Genomic DNA, 20,666 nt, shown 5'->3' on the forward strand with positions numbered 1-20,666 from the left:
TTTAAGTTAAGTAATTGAAGTTAATGTTAAAATTGATAAATTTTCTTTCATTTATAAAGTATATTACAAATAAATGATGCTATTAGAGAAATACTAGTTTGTATTATCGTTCTTTTTTTACCAACAAATTGAGAAGTTTTGATAGCTCTTTCAAATTCTTCATAAATCTTAATTCTTTTTGCCTATAATATTTTATTCATTTTAATGAGCGGACTTGATTTATTTCTAGCTGATTTATGATTTTTCAAGTTCTTTGAAGGCTGATTTAATGTCATCCAGTCATGAAAGAAAATATGTTTTGCTGAAATTTATTTTAAAAATGAATTACTATACAGAAGAGAAAGAAAGTTGATCATTTATTGTTATTTAATTATAGGCAACTTGCTTTATTTAAACTAAGCTTTTTTCAAAATCTTTTATAAACTTTGGTAATTTCATTTTAATTCGAAGTTTAAGTACAATTACTTCATGTGCTTTGTTGAGCTACATTTGCTTTTATATCATTTCATCATTTTACTTCAATGTATTAAATGGGATTTGTATTAAACTTTTTGTAAGTTTGAGAATTTTAAATCTTATTTTCAGAAGTATCATTGCATAATTTGAAAAAGCGGGTAGTTGGACAATGGCGTTAGCCATTTCTGTGTGATAAAATAGATGCATACGAACGGAATGGATGATAAGACACGATTTTGTGGTCTATCTTGGTGTGTGCGTGATACTTGCGGTTTAACGTGTGCTGTCTTCACGTGGTACGCATGATGAATGCATTTTGCATTAAATTATTAAAATTTATCTGTTTACCTCTCTATCTTTTCATCTTTTAGTTTTATGAAATTTCACTCTTTTTTCTTACTCTTTCCTCTTTAGCTTCAAGTATTTTCATAAACTTTTTATTCAGCATTTACAACTATTCTTTTTTCCATATGAATATATCTTCGTACTTCTGTAAGAGCATCGCTAACGAAATTTATTCTTTACAAAATGCCAACGCAACTTATTGTGTGGATAAATAGGATGATGGAATTTAGAAAAAGTGAAATTTTATGTAAGGAATATTTGTTAAAAGAGGAAAACATACAAATGAAGAGTGGTATAATATTTCGGTGCGAAAGTCTTCTATAATATTGAGTTAAAATCTATGAAAATATTGGAAAATAGCGAAAATAGTAATAAGAAACAATGGAAAAAAAAAAAGAAAAATAAATAAATTAGGAAATTTAAGAGAAAAAATTTGTATAATTTTTTAACGAATGATTAAATAGTGACAAAATTTCTTCATATATATTGGATAAAATTTGAAAATTTTTTTATGATATGATTATAGTAATTTATCTTTCTGATTCCTTTGTTCTTTCACATTTGCTCAATTCATTGTTTTTTTTTTTTTTTTTTTTTGAAAGATTTATGATTTTGTAATCGGAGAAGAGGAATTTATGAGCTAGAAGTTAAGGATTATTCATCTCTACATAATAATGCTCATATGTCATCTCAGAATCTAATATTCTTTTTTTATTTTTACAGGTTTCTCATTTTATATGGGGAGTTTTGCGTTTTGACAGTGATGATGGCATCTTGGTCCAAAAATGTCGTCCATCAAACATTTCATGCTATCATTTTTCATATTCTTATGTGCTTAGCATTCTCATCGCATATCAAAACGATGCTTACCGATCCCGGTGCTGTGCCAAAAGGTAATGCTACTGATGAATATATTCAACGATTACAATTCGCACGAAAAAGTGTCATCTACAAATGCTCGAAGTGGTCAGTTCCAGTTGAATAATTTAAAACACTTCTTTCTTTATAAATTTTCTACTTAGTCTACTTTTTCGGTGAGAACGGTCATTTTAGTTATTATTTATTTATTTCATTTAAATTATCTAATTTGCTTTATTTACGTGGCTTCTGTAAGATGATAGCTTCTTTGAGTTGCAGTCATATTGCGGAGAAAATCAAATATTTACAGTACTCTAAACCAACTGCGCTACTACATATTACTGTGACAAAAACAGTGAGACTTGAAATCTTCATTTATATTTCCATGAAGTAAGAATTGATAGTGATTTATAAAATTGTGTTTCTGAAAATTGAAAATTCAATAAGTGATTATTGCAGTAGCAGTGTAAAACCAGAGAGAGCGCATCACTGTAGTGTATGTGGAAGATGTGTTAGGCGAATGGATCATCATTGTCCATGGGTAAACAACTGTGTTGGTGAAGGAAATCAGAAGTATTTTGTGCTGTTCACGGTACTGATTTTATCTTAATAGTTAAAACTAGAAGAAAAAAAAAAAAAAAACAATCAAATTGATTTACAAACAGTTCGGAAAATTATGCTTCTACAAAGAATTTTTTTTTGGAACAGTCAGAAATTATATGGGATTAAGGTTTTTCATTATAGTTTTCATAATTTAATTTAATTCTTCCAAAATCTCCTTTCTTCCCTAGAACTCATTATTGATTTTTTTCCTTATTTCATTCTTCGTATACTCAAGTTAATAGTTCTTAAAACTTTTATACTTGTAATAATATTTTGAAAATTAAGCAGATAGTATGAGTTGATATATTACAAATGATATAAGTTGAAATAGATATGAAAAACTCAATTAATTACAGATGTATGTAGCGTTATTATCGACACATGCCGTGTACTGGGGAATATGGCAATTTGTTCTGTGTGTTAGCGGTGATTGGCAAAATTGTTCATTGTTTGGACCACCGGTTACAACAATTTTACTTGTGTTTTTATTATTTGAAGCTATTCTTTTTGCAATATTCACACTTATTATGTTCGGCACTCAACTTAGTTCGATATGCAACGATCAGACTAGCATTGAAGCGCTTAAAAATGAACAGTACAATTCTGGTATGTAGATCTGTTAAAATTTTTGAGAAGAAAATAAAAATTAGTAGATTTACTGAAAAACCAATGCTTCATTATCCAATATGTTGACAGTAATCTGATGCATCTGTTAAATACCATGCAAAATAATATAGTAATGGATATATTAACTTATTAGCAAAGTCATTTTTTAAAGTTGGGTATTTAACTACGTGGTTCTATGAAGCATAAAATTTTCAGGACCAGATGGTTGGAAAAATTTACAAATGATCTTTGGCGGTCCATTTTCGTTGCGATGGTTTAGTCCGTTTGCTGCTCCGTATGTTAGTAAGCTAACATTTGAATATTCCGTCTGATAAATGAAATTAGTTGTTTTATATTCCAAATATTTGTTTCCTGTTACATACTGCAAAGGTTTTGAATGAGATTTTCGAGAAACTTCGTGATTTCTACCCAACTTTGTTATGTTCATTTAAATTATCATTTAAAAAATATGCTTAAAAGAGCCATAATATATATAAGACTATGTTTTATTAGGTGCAATTTTTTATTCCCAGTCAGTTGTATAAATTATTTCCCGCTTTCTTGTAAATGCTTTTATGTTTTTCATTCATATTAACATTTTATTGCCGGTCTCTTCTCAATACGATAATCATTTTGATTGTTTTCTACTTTTCTTTTTAATTACTTTTTTCTTTTTTTTAATTTAGAAGCATTTTGTTTTTATGTTGATGCACATAAAAAGTCCTGTACAGTTTGAGTTTGATATTTGGGCCTAAATTATTTGTGTGATTTGTTTGCTTTATGGAATTTATGCATTCAATGTTATGAACCTTTCTCCTTTATTCTTGTTCCAAAGTTTATTTTCGTTGTGATTGTTGAAAGTGATGATTTAGGAGATATTAGTACTTTGAAAAACTAAAATTTCTTCATGTTCATCGCATTAACAGCTCAGTTTTTTATCATCAACATCGATGTGATAAGTCATTTTTCATTGATTTCCCTTTACTAAATGTAGAATAAGCATGTTTGATTTCTACATCATTTCATTGATGTTTTTGAAATGTGTATGAAATTTCTACAGCTTTAATACATCTGTTCAACTCTTCAGGCTATCAAAGTCGCTCACGAGTAAAATCCCAGTTTTTGTCTTCAATCTTCAATATAAATGGCAGTCTTTATTAAGTTTAAAAGGTCAATACTTGCTTGAAGTAGTAAATTCTTGTATATTTATTATTTTTAAAAATGTTTCGGTGCGTAATTCGGATTAAAAGTAGTATTTTATTGTGAATCCTTGACATGATTATTTTACACATTACAAACTGGATTATAAAAGTTCTTCAATTTAGATAAAGTTTAGTCAAAGATAGCTTCGATTCCTATTATTGCTTCTTTTTTTTTGTGTTTATGTGTGTGTGTGTGTGTGTGTGAGTTGTAACTGTATTACAAGCTTATAAATTTAGCTGTACGATGTAATCTTTGTTTTGTTTTGTTTTTTTAAGTTTCATGCAATTCACATGGTTTGTACGCAACAAATTTTCACAAATATTGTTGTTTGTTTTGAACTACTACTACTACTAATAATAATAATAATAATATATTGCTTAAAACTTTAGTAAAGTTTGGCTTATTTCAAAAATTTTTGTCAATTTCAAATGCTACAAATAAAGTATTTGGAGTGGAGTCGAAAGATTAAATATGTTGAATTGAACTTGGATAAGTAAAAAATGCTACATGAAATATTCGAATAAATGGAAAGTTAAATTTTGGAATTGTAATTGTTAGATTTGAAATTGTCAGATTTCCAATAGATTGCAAGATAATAAAGGAGTTCTAATATGCATAATTCTTTGGAATAACTTATAAAAGTTAATTTAATTATTCACTTGTTTTTTTGATCATATCTTTTAGTAATCATAAGAGAAATACAAAAAGTATAGACGAAATCAAAAATAAAATTACATATCATTACTATATGTTTACTATCATTTCTATCATTACTACCACTTTTTTTTAAAAAAAGATGAAATTTACTGACGAAATATTCAATTATTTTTTATCTATACCTTAGTGAATATCAAATGTTATCATTAGTGATAATATCAGTGTAATTAGAAATTCGTCATATATTTTCATGAATAGATATAGGAGAATTATTAAAATTAAATCTTACAGATATTTGTAACTGTGTCAAAATATCACTGAATGTTATAAATTTATCACTTATAATACATTGATTGATAATTATGCGCTTATTATCACAACCAATTGATAAGCCACCGGTTTTTGTGGAAAAAATTGTATCGAAATGGTGGAAAGTTTGTGTTATAAGTGAACTATTAGCTCTAATATATATATGTATTATCATACAACCGGAATACAATGAACATATGAAAGTTTCCGAAAATGCATTATTACCGGCACTTGTTACGGAACGATTCAGTTATTATCATCGAATTTCAGCTTTCTTAGACAAACTTCGTCCTGAACGGTATTCGTTTCATTTTTCTCTCTTTTTTTTTTTTTTTTGATATTAAATTATTTTATTTAATTCTACTTTTTTACATTATTTGTAAAATTTTATTTAATCATTTATTTCATTATAATATTATAAATGATAATTGTTTAATTGTTAATTACAAGAAGTTTTTTTTTTTTTGTTTTCTTTTTTTTTCATATGCTGATTAAAAATGTTTTTGATTAAGTTTTTAATTGTTGATATTATCGCTTAATGGAATTTATGTTGAAAATTTTTAAGTTGGGGATAAAAATTTAATAGAATTTTCTTTTTTTTTTTCCTTTTTATAGTAATATTTCCGATTATATTGAGAAACAACTTTTGGCTTATGGTATAATGACGCAAACAATGCGATTTACAGTAACTCTTCCAGGCTTTGTATGTTTTTTTTCTTCGCTTTATTTTTAAAAAATTGTTATTGTTTGATAGTAATTTGAAGATGAATAACCTAGTTGGAGTAAATTATGAGTTAAATCGAATAGACGAATTTTTTTTTTTTTTTTATTTTTAATTGTTACAATTAAAACGTATTTAGGGACGCAATAGTAACATATCATAGAGTCTGTTATTGTTTAAACCTTATTTTTCATTATTAATTTGACTTTAAAAAAATATAGTTTGAATGTTTTGAATAATTTTGTCCGAACAAGTTACAACTTATTTTTGTGTTCTGCGTTATTAAACGAAAATATTTTTACTTTCATAATTTTTCATACTTGAAGTTTTCTGTATGGATTAGCCGTTCTATATATCTATGAAATGAATAAATAAGCTTTTTGTTCGTTTTTAAATTAAAATTGCGTTTTTTTTTTCTTACTATTATTATATTAGCATTTCACTATTTCAGAATGAATCCGGAAAAAATGTTATAGGCGTTGTTCGTGCTAGCCGTTCATCATCAACGGAAGCAATAGTTGTAGCTGTGTCAATGACTGAAACAAATTTGGAAGCATTAGCTGTTATATTAGCTTTGGCAACTTATTGTCGAGGTGTTTTCTGTTTTTTTTTTTTTTTTTTTTTTTTTTTTCTTTCTTTCTGTTATCTTTATAAATTAGAATAGTTTTTTTTTTTTTTTTATTATTATTAATTTTGATAATGGTAAAATGAAGTGAAAATTTTAATTGTTTAAAGATTGGATGTTTGAAATCTGCTTAAATTTATATTTGATATTTTTACTTAAAATGCATTTTTCTTTTTTTCAGAGCAAATATATTGGGCTCGTGATATTCAATTTATTTTTGTTGATAAAGGCTTAATCGGTTTAACAGCATATTTAGCTCAATATCATCAGCATCATCATTCATTCTTGCAATCTGACAAATTAAATTTTCATAGCGGTGCGATTGTTGGTGCTTTTGCAGTGAAAGCTGATGGTTTATTGTTTGATACAGTAAATATTGAACATAATATGATTAATGGTTTATTACCAAATTTGGATTTAATTAATTTAATGGCAAAATTAGCTGATAAGTACGGTGTAATTCCGGAAGTTTTCAATCATGGTTATCAGGTATCATGGTGGAATTTAGCTGAAACAACAAGTAAAGCTATGCTTAGTCAGGTTTCTATCCTCAAATTTGTTTTAATTACATTTATTTTAAATTACATTTAATTGAATTTCATAATTGTTTATGAATAATTTTTATCACCCATCTTTACTTTAAATTGCTATAATTATAATGCGAAAGACTAAATTAATTTTCAAAATGAATGAAATATTTTAAAAAGGAAAAAAAAAGCATATCTGTTGACAGTTAAATATTTCAAAAGTTTAAAGTTTTTAGCTTAAACTATTTATGGTTTAAAATTGAATTTAAAGCATTTAAAAGTTTTTCCAGGCTTTCAATGAGAAAGAAGGATTGCATAGTATTTTTGGACCATATGGTATACAAGCAGTAACTATACATGTTAAAAGTGTTATGGAAGGACATGCATCATTAACAGATTTAGGTCGAATATGTGAAGGAGCATTAAGGTTTATCTTTTAATTTTCAATTTATTTTATCTTTTTTATTACTGTAATAATTTCGAAAGATTAATACTTTCAAGGTAAATGAATATTAAATATTAAAATAAAAAAAGAACATTTACGATCAAATAGTGATCGAACTATAAATTTATAGTTATTTTAATGGTATTAATAGCACTTATAATATTATAAAGTTAAATTTTCATAAAAATTTTCTCATAAAAAAATCATCGTTTTAGTAGACGTTGTATCTTTAACCAGTTTTAAAAATATATTTATTATTTATAATTATTTTTTGAAAATGTTAATTTTTTCCTCGTCTTGAATAACTTTATTATTTATAATTATTATTCAAACATGTTCTAGTTAGGTAATTAGCCAGTATAACTAATTAGATTTTAATTACATTATTGCTGTTTAAATTGCCAATTAAACTTAATTTTTTCTTTTTAAAATTTTGAATTTTTACAGATCACTGAATAATATCCTAGAGAAATTTCATCAATCATATTTTCTTTATATAATGACGGATATACGACATTTTCTTTCTGTTGCTTATTATATGCCAGCTCTTGGTCTTATCCTATTTCCACTATTAATACTGGTAAGCTTATTGTATTTTGTTAATGCATTTGTTTGAGCTTATCAAATCCTACATTTATGACTGTTTTTATGGTTCATCATTAAATTTTTTGAATAAAAAATTTTTATAGAATATTATAAAATTAAAGTTATCTGAAATTTAGTGAAAACTAAAAATTATGATAGAGCATTTATATAATGGCTCTTTTATGCTGCATTAATATGCTAATCCCATTTGCAAATGTTACTAATTAAATCAAAAAAAAGTTCTTTAAATATTTAGTAAAATTAAAAATTGTGATAGAGCATTTTAAACCTAAACTTTAAGCTCCCCCTCCCACTTTTCAAATCTTAAGCTACTACCTTAATTATCACTATTTTAATTGATTAATTTTTTTTCAGGCACTTCGTGAATGGTTTCGTTTGAAAGAATTTACATTTCCAAATTCATTCGTTCTTCTTCATGTTATTGGAATAGTTCAATACTGTGTCATTAGAAATATTGCTGTATCACAGTCTTATCATGACTATACAATTTTATTATCATTTTCCGCACTCATTCCGTGGTATTTTCTTTTTCCATTGTAAGTTTTTATTCGGAAAAATTTTTTAAATTTCAATTATATCACATGAAATATGATTTATATGAAAGAAGTATGCGATGAAATTTTGGCATTTAGTTCATTTTTTTGAGAATATTTAGTGAAAAAAATAAAAAGTTTTGATTATTTTAATTATTTTGATTTTTCATATAATATGAGGAATTAATCAATTAGTAAAAAATGTAGTAATTTTGAGTTCTAGAAGTAGGAAGTTCTAGAGCAGTAGAAAATTTTTGTTTTATTCTTTTCATTCATTCAATTTGTTAATGTTTGAATTACAGAAGCGAGAAGGAATATATTTCATTAAAATTTCTCTTTTATTTGGACTACTGTCTTGTATTTGCCTCACTATCATTGCTGAATTTCTCACTGGCATATATTATTTCATTTATTGCCGTACCGTTGATAATATTATTCACAGCGATTAATAATTGTAATCGGTAAGTTAATAATTTTTAACAAAATTTGATACTTCATAAATGATAGAAATGAATTTAAAAGTTTTTAATGATAGGAAAAAGAATGAATTCACGTAGATTTTATTGGTAAATCTAGCAAGAGATAAGAAATAAGTAAAGAAAAATTATATTATTATTTTCATTAATTATATTATGAAAATAAAGAAATTTTTAATTGTTGATTATATTATAAAAATTATAAGAAAGTTATGTAATATACATAATTGGGCGCAGTATTCTTTAATTTCAAAAAAGAAAAAAAGAATCTTAGTCCAATCTAATATTCTAAAATTGCTCAGATAATCCAATACTAATATAAATCAGTTTTTTTTTTTTTTTCAAGTTTATTTCTTTCTTCAAAAAAAAGGATTTTTTCTCAACAAAAACAAAAACAAAAATTGTCTTTAACTTTTGTGAAATTTGAATGATACAATAAATTTAAAGAAGAAAATATTTCTTTCAGATTAATTTGTCAATTAAAAGCTTTATTTGGTTTTCTATTACATCCATTTGTTATTTATTTATTGTATCGCTATTTGCTCTACAATATTCTTCCAACAGAAGCACATATAACAGATTTAGCAATGGATCTCATTAAATGCCATCTTTTATATGGCAGTTTTCTTTTTCCATTTATTTACATTTGTTTATTACCTTTATGGAATTTCTCAATTTTAATTTCATCAACACCTATAATTCATTCATAGTTATTCTTCTTTCATTTTCATTTTCTTTTTTCCACTAATTAATAACAATATGATTTGATGATAAAATTTATAACAAATCAATTTCTTAGTAGAATTTTTAAAAATACTATTTATTTTAAGAAATTATTCAATAACGCTTATTTCTTTAGTATATATTGTATAATGATAATAATATAATGATAATAATAAAAACTAAATTTAGCTATGAAAGAATCAAAATTAAATAATGATGTTTTAAAAATTAAAAGAATTTTTTTCATAAACATTTTCAAATTTTAATTTAAAAATTATCACCACCAATAATAATAATTTTAAAGGAACATTTTATTTTTCATTTCTGTATTTTCATATTAGATTGTTTCTCTTGTTTAAAATTAGAATTAAAAAATTGTTTAGATTTAATCGTATTAGAACTGTTTTTTAATTCTTGTTAGTTTTGCTATTTTTTTTATCAGTGAAATGATTATTCAATGATTATTATCAGTGAAATAAGTGTAATCAGTATGAGAGTTTGAAATAAAATTCAACAATGAACTAAATGGTACTCGACCACCGGTGATATCTAATTGTTGAAGAATATTATAAATTTCTTCTCGTGACATTTTCTCACCAACTGATGATAAAATACCAATGAATTCAGGCACCGTAATCCAATTTTGTTTTTTCGAATCAATTCCTCGAAGTGCATCAATAATTTCTTTTATTGGATCACCTTTTTGATTTTCCTGATGTAAAATTTCCAAAAAACATGGAAAGTCTAGTTGTTGTCCTGAAATTTTAGTCATTTAAATTTAGAATGAATGCGTTTATTGTTTGTTAAAAATATTTTCACAATGATTTAATTAAATTTTGAAAGTAAGTAAAAGTGATTTTTAGTTTATGAGCGAAATTATTGATTTAGATAATATTATTATTTAAATTATTACCATATTTACGGAAATATTCTATTGTTTCCGGTGTAGTTGGAGTGTAACCAAGACTACGCATTATATAACGCAAATGTGATGCATTTTGTGCACATCCCTTAGGACAATATAATGTAAAACATTGCCGATATTCTGGAAATAAAATTAAATTTGGAATTTCTTAAATAGATCTGAAGTCACTATTGTATGTTCAACAGAAATTTCTACAGTGATTCTCTGTATTTGGTGTAACACTTATTTGATCATTAAATAATCATTATTTAATATCGGAATATATAATAATCATAACAATATTAGGATCTACCTATTTACTAATAATTAATTTTGCTAGTTGTTTCTCAAAAAAAAAAAACTAATAATAACTTACCTTCGATTTGCTGTTGAGTGAAATAGTGAGCCTAAAATTAGGTTTTGATGAATATTTTTTGCTAATTTCATCCAAAGATCACTAGTTTTTTGATTGAAATACGTATTCGAATAATATTTGATCTTCCAAGTATTGATTTAAGCTATCTTTTGATTTATAGAAGTTATACTTTGCATATAAGACCAATAATTATGATTTGAGATTTTAAAAATTATTCTTACACTTATTCTACAAATCTTTTAATGTTATTTGTTTATAACTTTTGATTTAAAATAAATATGATCACTTGCGAAAATGGTTAGTATAGCATTTCTTAAAATTTCACTAAAACTTGAATATTTATGGAAGAGAGAAAGAAAGATTATTTACCATTGATAAATTTTCATCCAACAAAGCACACCAACAATGTGTCACTTCAATAAGTGTCAACTATTGCTATGGTAGAAATTATGTCCCACTTTCGTCAATAAAAATGATCATTGAAGGAGGAATGGTCGTTGTTGACCTTGTTAAGACAATCAATTGATCATTTATAGAAGACTGAGACAAATTCTTTATTGGTATATTATTGATCGAAATTACAGAATTGTTTTGTCTACAATAATTAAAACAATTGAGATATTGTGATTATAATGCATATCAGTGCATATCTTTTACCAGTGTAATTTAATAAATTTATTGAATAGTACTGAAGATTTGAAATTTATTTTCAAATAATGTTTAATTTCATGTAAAGAATCAATTAAGACGTTTGACATGTTAAAGTTTACATATGTGTTGTATGCATAAAATTTAAGAGATAATTTATTATAAAATTTGATCACAAACGATGTATTGATACATCACTTCGTAAATTATCTGCATCTGTTAGTGTAACCTGAGCCTGAAATTAATATTTTTTAATGCTATCTTAATCAAAATTCATCAATGCTGCAAAGGATTGGTGAAAAAAAAAACTTCTTTGATGTGTCCATTCAAAAAAATTATACGGAATTATTGACATTTAACTTACTTCAGTATCAGGTCGTTCCAATTTTTTGCGCCAATCTTCTTGGCCAAGACGTGTGGTTGATTCCATATAAACTGTAATTATTATTAGCTTAAATAGTATAACAAGTGTTGCATAATATAACTTTGGAATTTAGTTAATTCAAAAAAAAAGGAATCTTTTACAGAAAGCATAAATGGAAAATATACACAAAATACAAAATGAGTAAAATGAATAATCAACTGCTCACAAATAGAGTGCTGTACATAATCTTTTGCCAAATCTTTAGCTCGATCTTGACTAAATAAACTATCTTGAGCAAGATTTCGCCTTTTCTCAACCACTTCCTTCAGCATATCACTTTTTTTCTTCTCTGTTTCGATAATATTACTCATTCTTGCACTGAAATTTCAAATTACTACACAAATTCTTCTCTACATTAAAATTTTCTCATTAGAATTACATTAATTTCTTGCATGATTGAAATATATACACTACTACTATACAATATGTCATAGGAATCTAAGAAAGAAAAAAAGTTTTATCCTACATGCTGAAACTGATGTATAATTTAAATAATTTCAAAATATACCTATTTCATTAAATAAAGCAATTACTATATGAACACAACCAAAAAATCAAAAAGATTACTTAATGCCTAAATCCACTTCTGGAATACCAGCAAGCATTTGATTGGATAGAAGTTCATCATTACGTTCACTTCGAAAAAGACGAACTTTTTCCGCTGCTTTCCACATAAGAGTATCTTCCATACTTGATACTTTGGACTATAATACTTTCATAAATTCATAAAATTAATTTTATCATGGAAAATATTTTGTGTTCCCTCTTTTTCTTCAATGAAAACATTATTAATCTTTTATATGTGAGTTGTTTTTTTTTATTCATTGTTACTTGCAAAAAAAAAAAAAAAAAAATTGATAAATAAAAAGCTACTGTTGTTGCGTCATTATCTTCCAAGTCTTGCACTGCTTTCCGCTTGCGCAATTCCGCTTGCACATATTTTTTCCTGCAACAAGTAGAACAAAAATAGATTTTAAAAAATGGAATAACAGAATGTTACATTTAATATGGAACAAGTGAATAATCTTAAATCATCAATATAAAATGCCATATAAGAAAATAAATACAAATTAAAAATTTAATAAATTTGAGAATGTGTTTTAGTAAAACTATAATGCTTTAAATAAGACTGTGCAAAGTCTAAAAAAAAAAAAAGAAAAAAAAAACAGTTAGTAAATGATGTTAATTGTAAAACAATGCAGTATAACTATATATGTAAAATAAAATTATATACAATTCCAACTAAGAATATGTAATAGATTTTTTTGACGATAATCATTTAATGTAGGAAATTTTGGATAGAATACAGTTGCATTAACATTAATGAATGAATAATTATACTGAACTGCTAGAAAACTCGAGTGATTATTAAATCAATCCTTACTAAAACTATAATACCATAGACAAAACATACATCTCTTCATGTTCATCTCTTAGAAAACTTTCTTTTTTAAATTGATCACGTATACCAGCTTCGATATCTGCTGCATGCCTACAAAATCAAATAAGCATATATGAGAATACCTTAAAATTATTTATCACTTCTTCTAAATGTTGCCAGTAGCTATGAATTTTGCTCATTTTTTTTTTATAATTGTTTTTTTTTTTTTTATAACTGTCATATTATTACGATAAAATTGTGCAAACCTCAGATAGTAAGTATTAATATATGAAAATGATTAGTGATATTTGCAAAATACCATGAAAATACTAATTCTTATCATTTCTTCTAAATGTTTCCAGTAGTTGCGAATTTTGCTCAATTTTTTCTTAACTATTACCATTTTAATAATAAGTTTTTAAAAGCTCGAAGATTTTTATTTTTTTGAAAAAAAAAAAAAACATTGTAAAACGAACATTTGAGCTTGGCGTCCTTCAGATAATCGAAGCATACCACCACCACGTTGTCTAAATGGATCATCATCCATTGCAATAAATTCCGCTGCAAGCTCTTTACCTAAAGCGCATTCTACTGCATTCAATCCATTTTTACGTATACGACTTTCTTGTAGTTCCTTCACACCTTCTAATTTACATCTAAATTTTATTTTAATCATAAAATAAATTACTTAATGTTTCTAAAAAAAATTGAAAAAATAATACATTATTCATTCATTATTTATTCTTCTCAAAATACAGCTTATAATAATAATTTTCAAACTTTCTACCAAGTATTACTCTCAACTAATTAATACTTTGGTACTAATATTAATGATATTTTTATTATTGACTAAAGACATGAAAGGAAAGACTAAAATATATTATGAGATAACCAGGAAACTTTTATAAAAGCAATTTAGAAATGAAATGAGTATTTTACGCAATTTCAGCTTCTTCCTCCGTTGTACTATCATCGTTATCGATTATACGTTCACGTAAATGACGTTGTCTTTTCTTGGTTGGTTTTTTAAACAAAGACATTCCAAATAATTCACGTTTCTTTCTTTTTTTCTAAAAAAAAAGCAAATTGAAATGAAATTTTTTCGGCTAAAAAAAAAAAATTAATATACTTATCAATACAATTCATAATTATTTAGATTGAATACAATTTTTGAAAAAAAAAAAAACATAGTATGCAATATAATTTAAATATAATAAAAATGAAACAGCAATCAGATATTTTATCCGATTAATACAAAGCTATAATATTTCATACAAATACATTGTATGTTAATATAATGTATTATTGAAATGAATAATCAATAATCGATGTTACAAATTACAATTTATAAATCTCGAATTAATTAATATCTACTTTAGTCGGGCAACATTTATAGCTATGTCTAACGGATCACTCCACATTTTATAAATTAATTTCTGCTGTTTAATTTCCTAATAAATAATAATAAATCAGTTCTTAGGTGAACATTCAGTGCATTCCAGAGAGTTTTTTGAAAAATAAAATAGAATAAAAATGAGGAATCTATTATATATTCATCTTTAGTATATTTTCCACTGTATTTGAGAGAATTTTGTAAAATAAAATAAAATTATAAGAATGAAAAGAAAACAAAAGGAAAAAGAAAATAGAAAAAATGAATGAACTTTGTTGAATTTTAGCAATTTGTCTCTTTCTTTCCTTTAAAGCCATTTGAGAAAGAGCTAAGTTGCGATTTTCTTGTAATCATTCTAATCTGATTGGATTTAATTTCGATTTAGTTAATAGTAATTGTATGTTTTTTTATTAATTTATTTGCTCTAACGTAAAATTGATACGTGTGTACTAATTAAGTACTATTGACGTACGTCATTTGTTAGATTGTACTATACATAATTCTTTACATGTATCTTTGTGTATTTTACTTATACCTATTTAATCGTAGAATTTTTCACAGTTCAATTATTAATGAATTTTATTTTCTCATAATGGTTATTTTAAATAGAATTGTTAGCATCATTTTTATGCTTTTTTTTTTGCTAATAATTCTTAATTTGTTTTGTTATTGAGGAAAAAATGGCTTCATCATTGCTAGATCGAGATTTCTCACCACCAAGCTCATTTAAAGATGGAGGAGCAGGTGATCGATGGCGTATGAAAGGTGAAAATTCGGGTAGCGAACGTTGGAGATTAACTAATGATACTGAAAGTAGCGTTACTGGTAGTGGTAGTGTTGGTGGTGGCGGTGGTGGTGGTGGTAATATCGGTAGTGAACGTTGGTCAAGACGTGAAATTGGTGCAGATCGAACAATGAGTATTCAACGTCATGGTAACAGTCGTGAACGTAGTCCACGAAGACTTCGTGATAGAGGTTAGTTTATGAATTTTGATGTAGAATTTTGAATTGAATTTATACAAATTTTTCATTTAATTTTATTATTTGCATGCTATTGCTTCTTTCTTCTTTTCTTTTTTCTCCTCAGATTTGATTGCGAATATGCTATTTCATTAATGGAAAATCTGTGATTTCAAATATTAAAAAGCATTTCGAAAATTTCCTTCTCTCGAGATTTTCACAATGTTGCTATATCGTTAAGTAGCGATCATCATAAGTGTATGCCATATGAGTTATATGCATGTCACGACTAGTTGTTTCATATTCGGATCGTCATCTTATCCTTTATATGATCATAGCGGCATAGATATAACATGGTTTCCATTATTTCACATTTGTCACACCCCGTTTTTCAGTCGGCAATACCTTTTTTTTAAAGAACAAATTTTGAGTCTTATTTGATTGTTTAGAAAATCATCAACTTTGGTTGATTTTCTTTGTTTTTTTTTCTTTTTGTTTTCTGGAATAGATCTTTGCGATCAATTGTTGTGAATACGATGATGTAGCTTCTTGATTCTGAAATTCTTTTTTTGTGTTCATTAGTCATATTGATTGCTTCGTCAAATTTGTGGATAGGTTGCTTTTTCATCCATTGAAATCTTAGACTACATTTTTCATTTCATACTAACTGTTTCACTCATATATCTGTGAGACAGTTGTGTTGGACATCTTCTGCATAAATTTAGATGGTCGTCGAAGCGGCGCCGGTGGCGTGCGTAATGACCGAATGGTTTACATTGCAAATATTCCGTACGACGTACGTTGGATGGAACTAAAAGATTTGGTTCGAGAAAAAGCTGGTGAGGTATGGTCTGTTTTCTAGCTTGACTTTGACTTTTCTAGATTTTCACATTATTTGCGGCTTTATCCAGCGAGATATTATTCTGATTATGATTATCAATGCATAAATATGGCTGGTGACATCGATGATTAAAAAAAAAAATAGCAAAGTTGCATTCAAAGACTGCTGCTGTCGATGTTTTCTAGTTTTTGTACCTAGTGCAGTCATATGCAATTTTTCGGAACGTTGTAAGAGTGAAATTTTGAGAAGCTTTCTTGGGTTTTTGATTAGTTCCGAATTTACTTGAATATCCGTTTTCCTGATTTTGTTGGAAGATATCATCTGGTTAGATTTGTGCTTTTTCTTGTACTAATCTATCGTGAAATATCGAGCGGATCAACTGAATATCTCCTGTTAAATACCAGGATAGTTTTAATTATTCAGTGTAGCACATTTCACTCGTTGATGATATAACCGTGCTAAGCGTGATAACAGATACATGGTACCAATCCCTCAAGACATTCGTGAATCAGCCATCAATGCAAATTTAATTCACATATAGAGATAGATTGTTGATGATTCTGGTGAATGAGTCAACACAATCCAATATGTCTTTTCGTCTTGTTTCAATCTTTCTAAAGGAAAAGAAAAGTGTCGCTCATTATTATAATATTATTATTCATTGGATTTATCAAACATTCTCAGAGTGCTAAATTATATTTGATAAAATAGTTACAGGTAAGATAAATCAAGACAATACAAGTGAAAGGAAAAAAAAAACTAGCATTTGTGAAGTAGTAACAAATGCTACTTTGCTCATTTAGGTTAATTTTGTCGAGCTCCTAGAAGACCGTAAAGGGAAATCGAAAGGTGCAGCAGTTGTTGAGTTTCGAGAAAAAGAATCAGTTCAGCGTTGTGTTGATGCATTACATCGTTATCCGATGAATGATCGTTTGCTTACAGCAAAGGAAATTCGAGTAAATAATTTATGATTCATATGCACTTCTTAATTCATCTGATTATTTCTCATCTTTCTCCAAAAATTTTAGTTTTGTTAGTCGATAATGCTCATCAAATCATCTGTAAGTTATAGTCTTGGCTGTTAATTTATAAGGATAGTATGTTTATATTTTCTTTTTAAATCTTTTTTTGATCTGCTTTTTATTTCTAATCTTTCCTGGAAATATATTACGATATAGGATTTGTGAATATCATAGTTGGTAATTCATTGGACTATTTCATCTTTTTAATTTGATTAGTAATCAATCATTTAATCAAACTTTAAGCTACTATTATTGATCCATTTTTTCCGTTTGTTCACTATTGTGTTCTATCCTTGAGTGATGCCAAAAAATTGGATAATAATTAATAATTGTCTTGCATTTATTCACTCTATATTGTTCAGCAGATTGTTGACTCCAAGTTACTCGTTTTTGAAATGGAAATATGTTCAGGATCCTGTTGCGTTTTTCCGAAAAGTTAAGGAAGACACAGGTGTTGATTTTTTGAACGGTCTTCATGGTGGAACTGCTACAGCGAGTTTGGATACTCGTAATCGTCAAGAGGAGCAATTTGAAACGTATGGTCTTAGTCCGGCATTTCTGCGACAACTTCATATTACAGGACCATTGACCAATCGTGTTTTTGTGTCGAATGTTAGTTTCATTTGAAACGCTTCCCCTCATACATAATTCGGCGGCATATACTTTGAATCTCATCTTTCATCGTATGGTTCAAATTTTCGATGTCATGTGTAACTTTATTTTATATTTTTAGTATTTTCAAAGAAATATTCAAATTTAGCTTCCGTACAACGTACAAAGTGGACGAGTGACAGATTATTTCTCATTGGCTGGTAAAGTTACTTGGGTTGATCTTCAATTAGATAAAGAAGGTCGCAGTAAGGGTATGGCTGTTGTACAGTTCACTCATCCAATTGAAGCAGTACAAGCTATTTCAATGTTGAACAATCAGCGTGTTTTTGATCGTCAAATTAATGTCAAAATGGATAAATTTGACCCAATTGATGATCGAAAAGAAGGAGAATTACCTGTTGGTTTACGTGGAGTTGGCATGGGTTTAGGTGCAAATGGTGCACCATTAGGTGATGTTTCTTCAATAATTTCGTCGCTTACCTCCTCAACAACATCTCATAATTCCTATGATAGCACATCAGCACCATATACCACTCAATCTGCTTATCAAGGTGGTCCTGTATCAAACCTTCAGCCTAGTAGCATTTCTTCGGTTATGCCATTTTCATCCACTTATACATCATCATCATCAGCATCTTTGTCAGCTCCCACTTCTGGTTATTCTACATTTGGTGGTGTCGGTGGTTTTAGCTCGCGTTCAATTATCATTAAAAATGTGAGTTCTGTCTTTTGCTAGATTTCAGCAAAGAAATTGATAGGTTTTGCTGAACTATTACTGATAAAACATTATATTGATATGATTCTTCTGATTTATTGCATTATAATTGAAGTATATCAGAAATAATACTATTATTATCAGTAATTTAGTAACATCATAAATTACTGCTTTTAGCTTCCCTTGGATTATACATGGCAAATTGTGCGTGATCGTGTTCAACAATTTGGTCCAGTAGATTTGACGGAAATGATTGCACCAGGTTGTGCTAAAGTTACATTTACTGTAGCCTCAGATGCGGAACGTGCTCGTAAATCTCTTCAAAATACCACGGTTGAAGGACGTGTTATTGGAGTGGAATTTTTGGCGTGAAGAAAGTGAAATGATTACTTTTATTGAATCAGTAATCTCATTTACAATATTGTATTTCGTCCGACCCATTTTCTTCATTTTTTCTTTTGTGCAAGTTTAGTCATTTGAATTCTGAAATTTGCGTATAGTCGTTTTACTAATGTGATGAAATATTTTTGAAAATATAGAAATTTTTCATTAAATAGATAAAATGTTGCTGTACAAGTCATTTTTATAAAGATTTGATGATACTAAATGTTTGTTTTATGTTTTCGCTTTTGTTATGTCTTACTATTTAATGAATTTTATCTGTGAACGAATATTTTAAGTTTTTTTTTTTTTTTTTTTCTTATCATATTTATTGACGATCAATTGATAATTTTTTAAGCAATTTGTCAGTTTATCATGTAATCGTTGATTTTCCTTCTTAAAATGATATTGTCCACAGTTTTACATTTCATTTCTACACGTGAATCATGTTTTGAAATAAATTTCTAATAAGGATATTTGTGTCTGTTCTTGAGGAGACCTTGGAATTTTATTATTAAAATATGTTAATTTTCGACTATCTATCATTGATATCATTTATAATTATCCAATTTCTTCAATCATATTGTGAAATAAATTTTTATTTCTGTTAAATTAATAAATTTTGTAAAATTTTTCTATTAATTTTACATCCACATCCAAAAATTTCACATCCAAAAATGAAAAGAGATGCCGAAGGATGAATTTAGAAAACACTGAGATGACAAGCTAATTGAATAATATTTTCTCAGTGAGCTATTTGTATAGCGATATTTGTTTTTTGTATTTACATACATCATTGATAGGATGAAATGTGATAGTTTAATGGTCAAAATTGTAATGGTAGTCAGTATTGATACATAAGTGTTTGGAATATTACAAATATAATTTTTCTTTTTTTTTTTTTTTGAAGTATTTATGATTATTGTTGTGCAAATGATAGCACCTAACCTACCTATTTACATCATTATTCATAACTATCTCAATGGTATCATTTTACTCTTTTTTTTTTTTTTTTGAGTGGTAGTTAAAAAATTAATCTTTCGTTTGATGAAACAGTCATAATAAAATAATATTATGGGAAAATATTTTAAGTTATTACATAATCGTATTATAAAGCTAAAATTTATGCTTACTATCAAATAATTACCGATAGTTTTTTTTTTATCTTTGTCTTACGCAATTAGTAACTGTAGAGAGTAGTTAAAATTAGCAATAGTAATTCATCCAAATTTGCATAATTTTTTTTCTTCCTAACATTATTATACATATTAATAATAAAATCAATAATAAAATGTTTCGGTCACTTTTTTTAGGAT

The 20,666-nt window shown here is 26.8% G+C and overlaps 5 protein-coding genes across 6 annotated transcripts; 3 read left to right on the forward strand and 2 right to left on the reverse strand.

Annotated features, from left to right (window-relative positions):
* Window positions 1-672: 672 nt before the first annotated feature.
* On the forward strand, window positions 673-3,200 carry Bma-dhhc-3 (Golgi-specific DHHC zincfinger protein, putative; the record flags this gene model as incomplete). Its single annotated transcript, XM_001892523.2, has 5 exons — window positions 673-752; window positions 1,525-1,767; window positions 2,119-2,251; window positions 2,619-2,868; window positions 3,085-3,200. The coding sequence occupies 5 exons, from the start codon at window positions 673-675 to the stop codon at window positions 3,198-3,200; spliced, it is 822 nt and encodes a 273-aa protein (XP_001892558.2).
* Window positions 3,201-5,090: 1,890 nt separating this feature from the next.
* On the forward strand, window positions 5,091-9,680 carry Bma-hpo-3 (glycosylphosphatidylinositol anchor attachment 1 (GPAA1)-like; the record flags this gene model as incomplete). The annotated part of the gene is made up of 9 exons (XM_043080913.1): window positions 5,091-5,335; window positions 5,653-5,740; window positions 6,210-6,351; window positions 6,565-6,923; window positions 7,201-7,337; window positions 7,803-7,935; window positions 8,316-8,497; window positions 8,797-8,955; window positions 9,437-9,680. 9 exons carry the CDS (start codon window positions 5,091-5,093, stop codon window positions 9,678-9,680), a joined length of 1,689 nt encoding a protein of 562 aa, XP_042936847.1.
* Window positions 9,681-10,147: 467 nt separating this feature from the next.
* On the reverse strand, window positions 10,148-11,345 carry Bm5693 (Hepatocellular carcinoma-associated antigen 59 family protein; the record flags this gene model as incomplete). Its single annotated transcript, XM_043080914.1, has 4 exons — window positions 10,148-10,449; window positions 10,607-10,738; window positions 10,974-11,004; window positions 11,343-11,345. The coding sequence occupies 4 exons, from the start codon at window positions 11,343-11,345 to the stop codon at window positions 10,148-10,150; spliced, it is 468 nt and encodes a 155-aa protein (XP_042936848.1).
* Window positions 11,346-11,793: 448 nt separating this feature from the next.
* Window positions 11,794-14,466, reverse strand: Bm5967 (Hepatocellular carcinoma-associated antigen 59 family protein; the record flags this gene model as incomplete). Its single annotated transcript, XM_001892360.2, has 8 exons — window positions 11,794-11,856; window positions 11,986-12,056; window positions 12,212-12,363; window positions 12,613-12,749; window positions 12,919-12,991; window positions 13,460-13,537; window positions 13,903-14,082; window positions 14,366-14,466. The coding sequence occupies 8 exons, from the start codon at window positions 14,464-14,466 to the stop codon at window positions 11,794-11,796; spliced, it is 855 nt and encodes a 284-aa protein (XP_001892395.2).
* A 1,033-nt stretch (window positions 14,467-15,499) lies between these two features.
* On the forward strand, window positions 15,500-19,341 carry Bma-sup-46 (the record flags this gene model as incomplete). 2 transcript variants are annotated; one of them, XM_001892361.1, is made up of 6 exons in its annotated part: window positions 15,500-15,794; window positions 16,505-16,623; window positions 17,424-17,576; window positions 18,054-18,254; window positions 18,403-18,969; window positions 19,147-19,341. In XM_001892361.1, 6 exons carry the CDS (start codon window positions 15,500-15,502, stop codon window positions 19,339-19,341), a joined length of 1,530 nt encoding a protein of 509 aa, XP_001892396.1. The 2 variants fall into 2 exon arrangements, with proteins under 2 accessions (XP_001892396.1, XP_042936849.1); XM_043080915.1 differs by lacking the exon at window positions 16,505-16,623 and having other exon boundaries at window positions 15,750-15,794.
* Window positions 19,342-20,666: the final 1,325 nt, after the last annotated feature.

The sequence above is a fragment of the Brugia malayi genome, assembly GCF_000002995.4.
Source record: "Brugia malayi strain FR3 genome assembly, contig: Bm_v4_Chr3_scaffold_001, whole genome shotgun sequence".
NCBI classification, from domain to species: domain Eukaryota; kingdom Metazoa; phylum Nematoda; class Chromadorea; order Rhabditida; family Onchocercidae; genus Brugia; species Brugia malayi.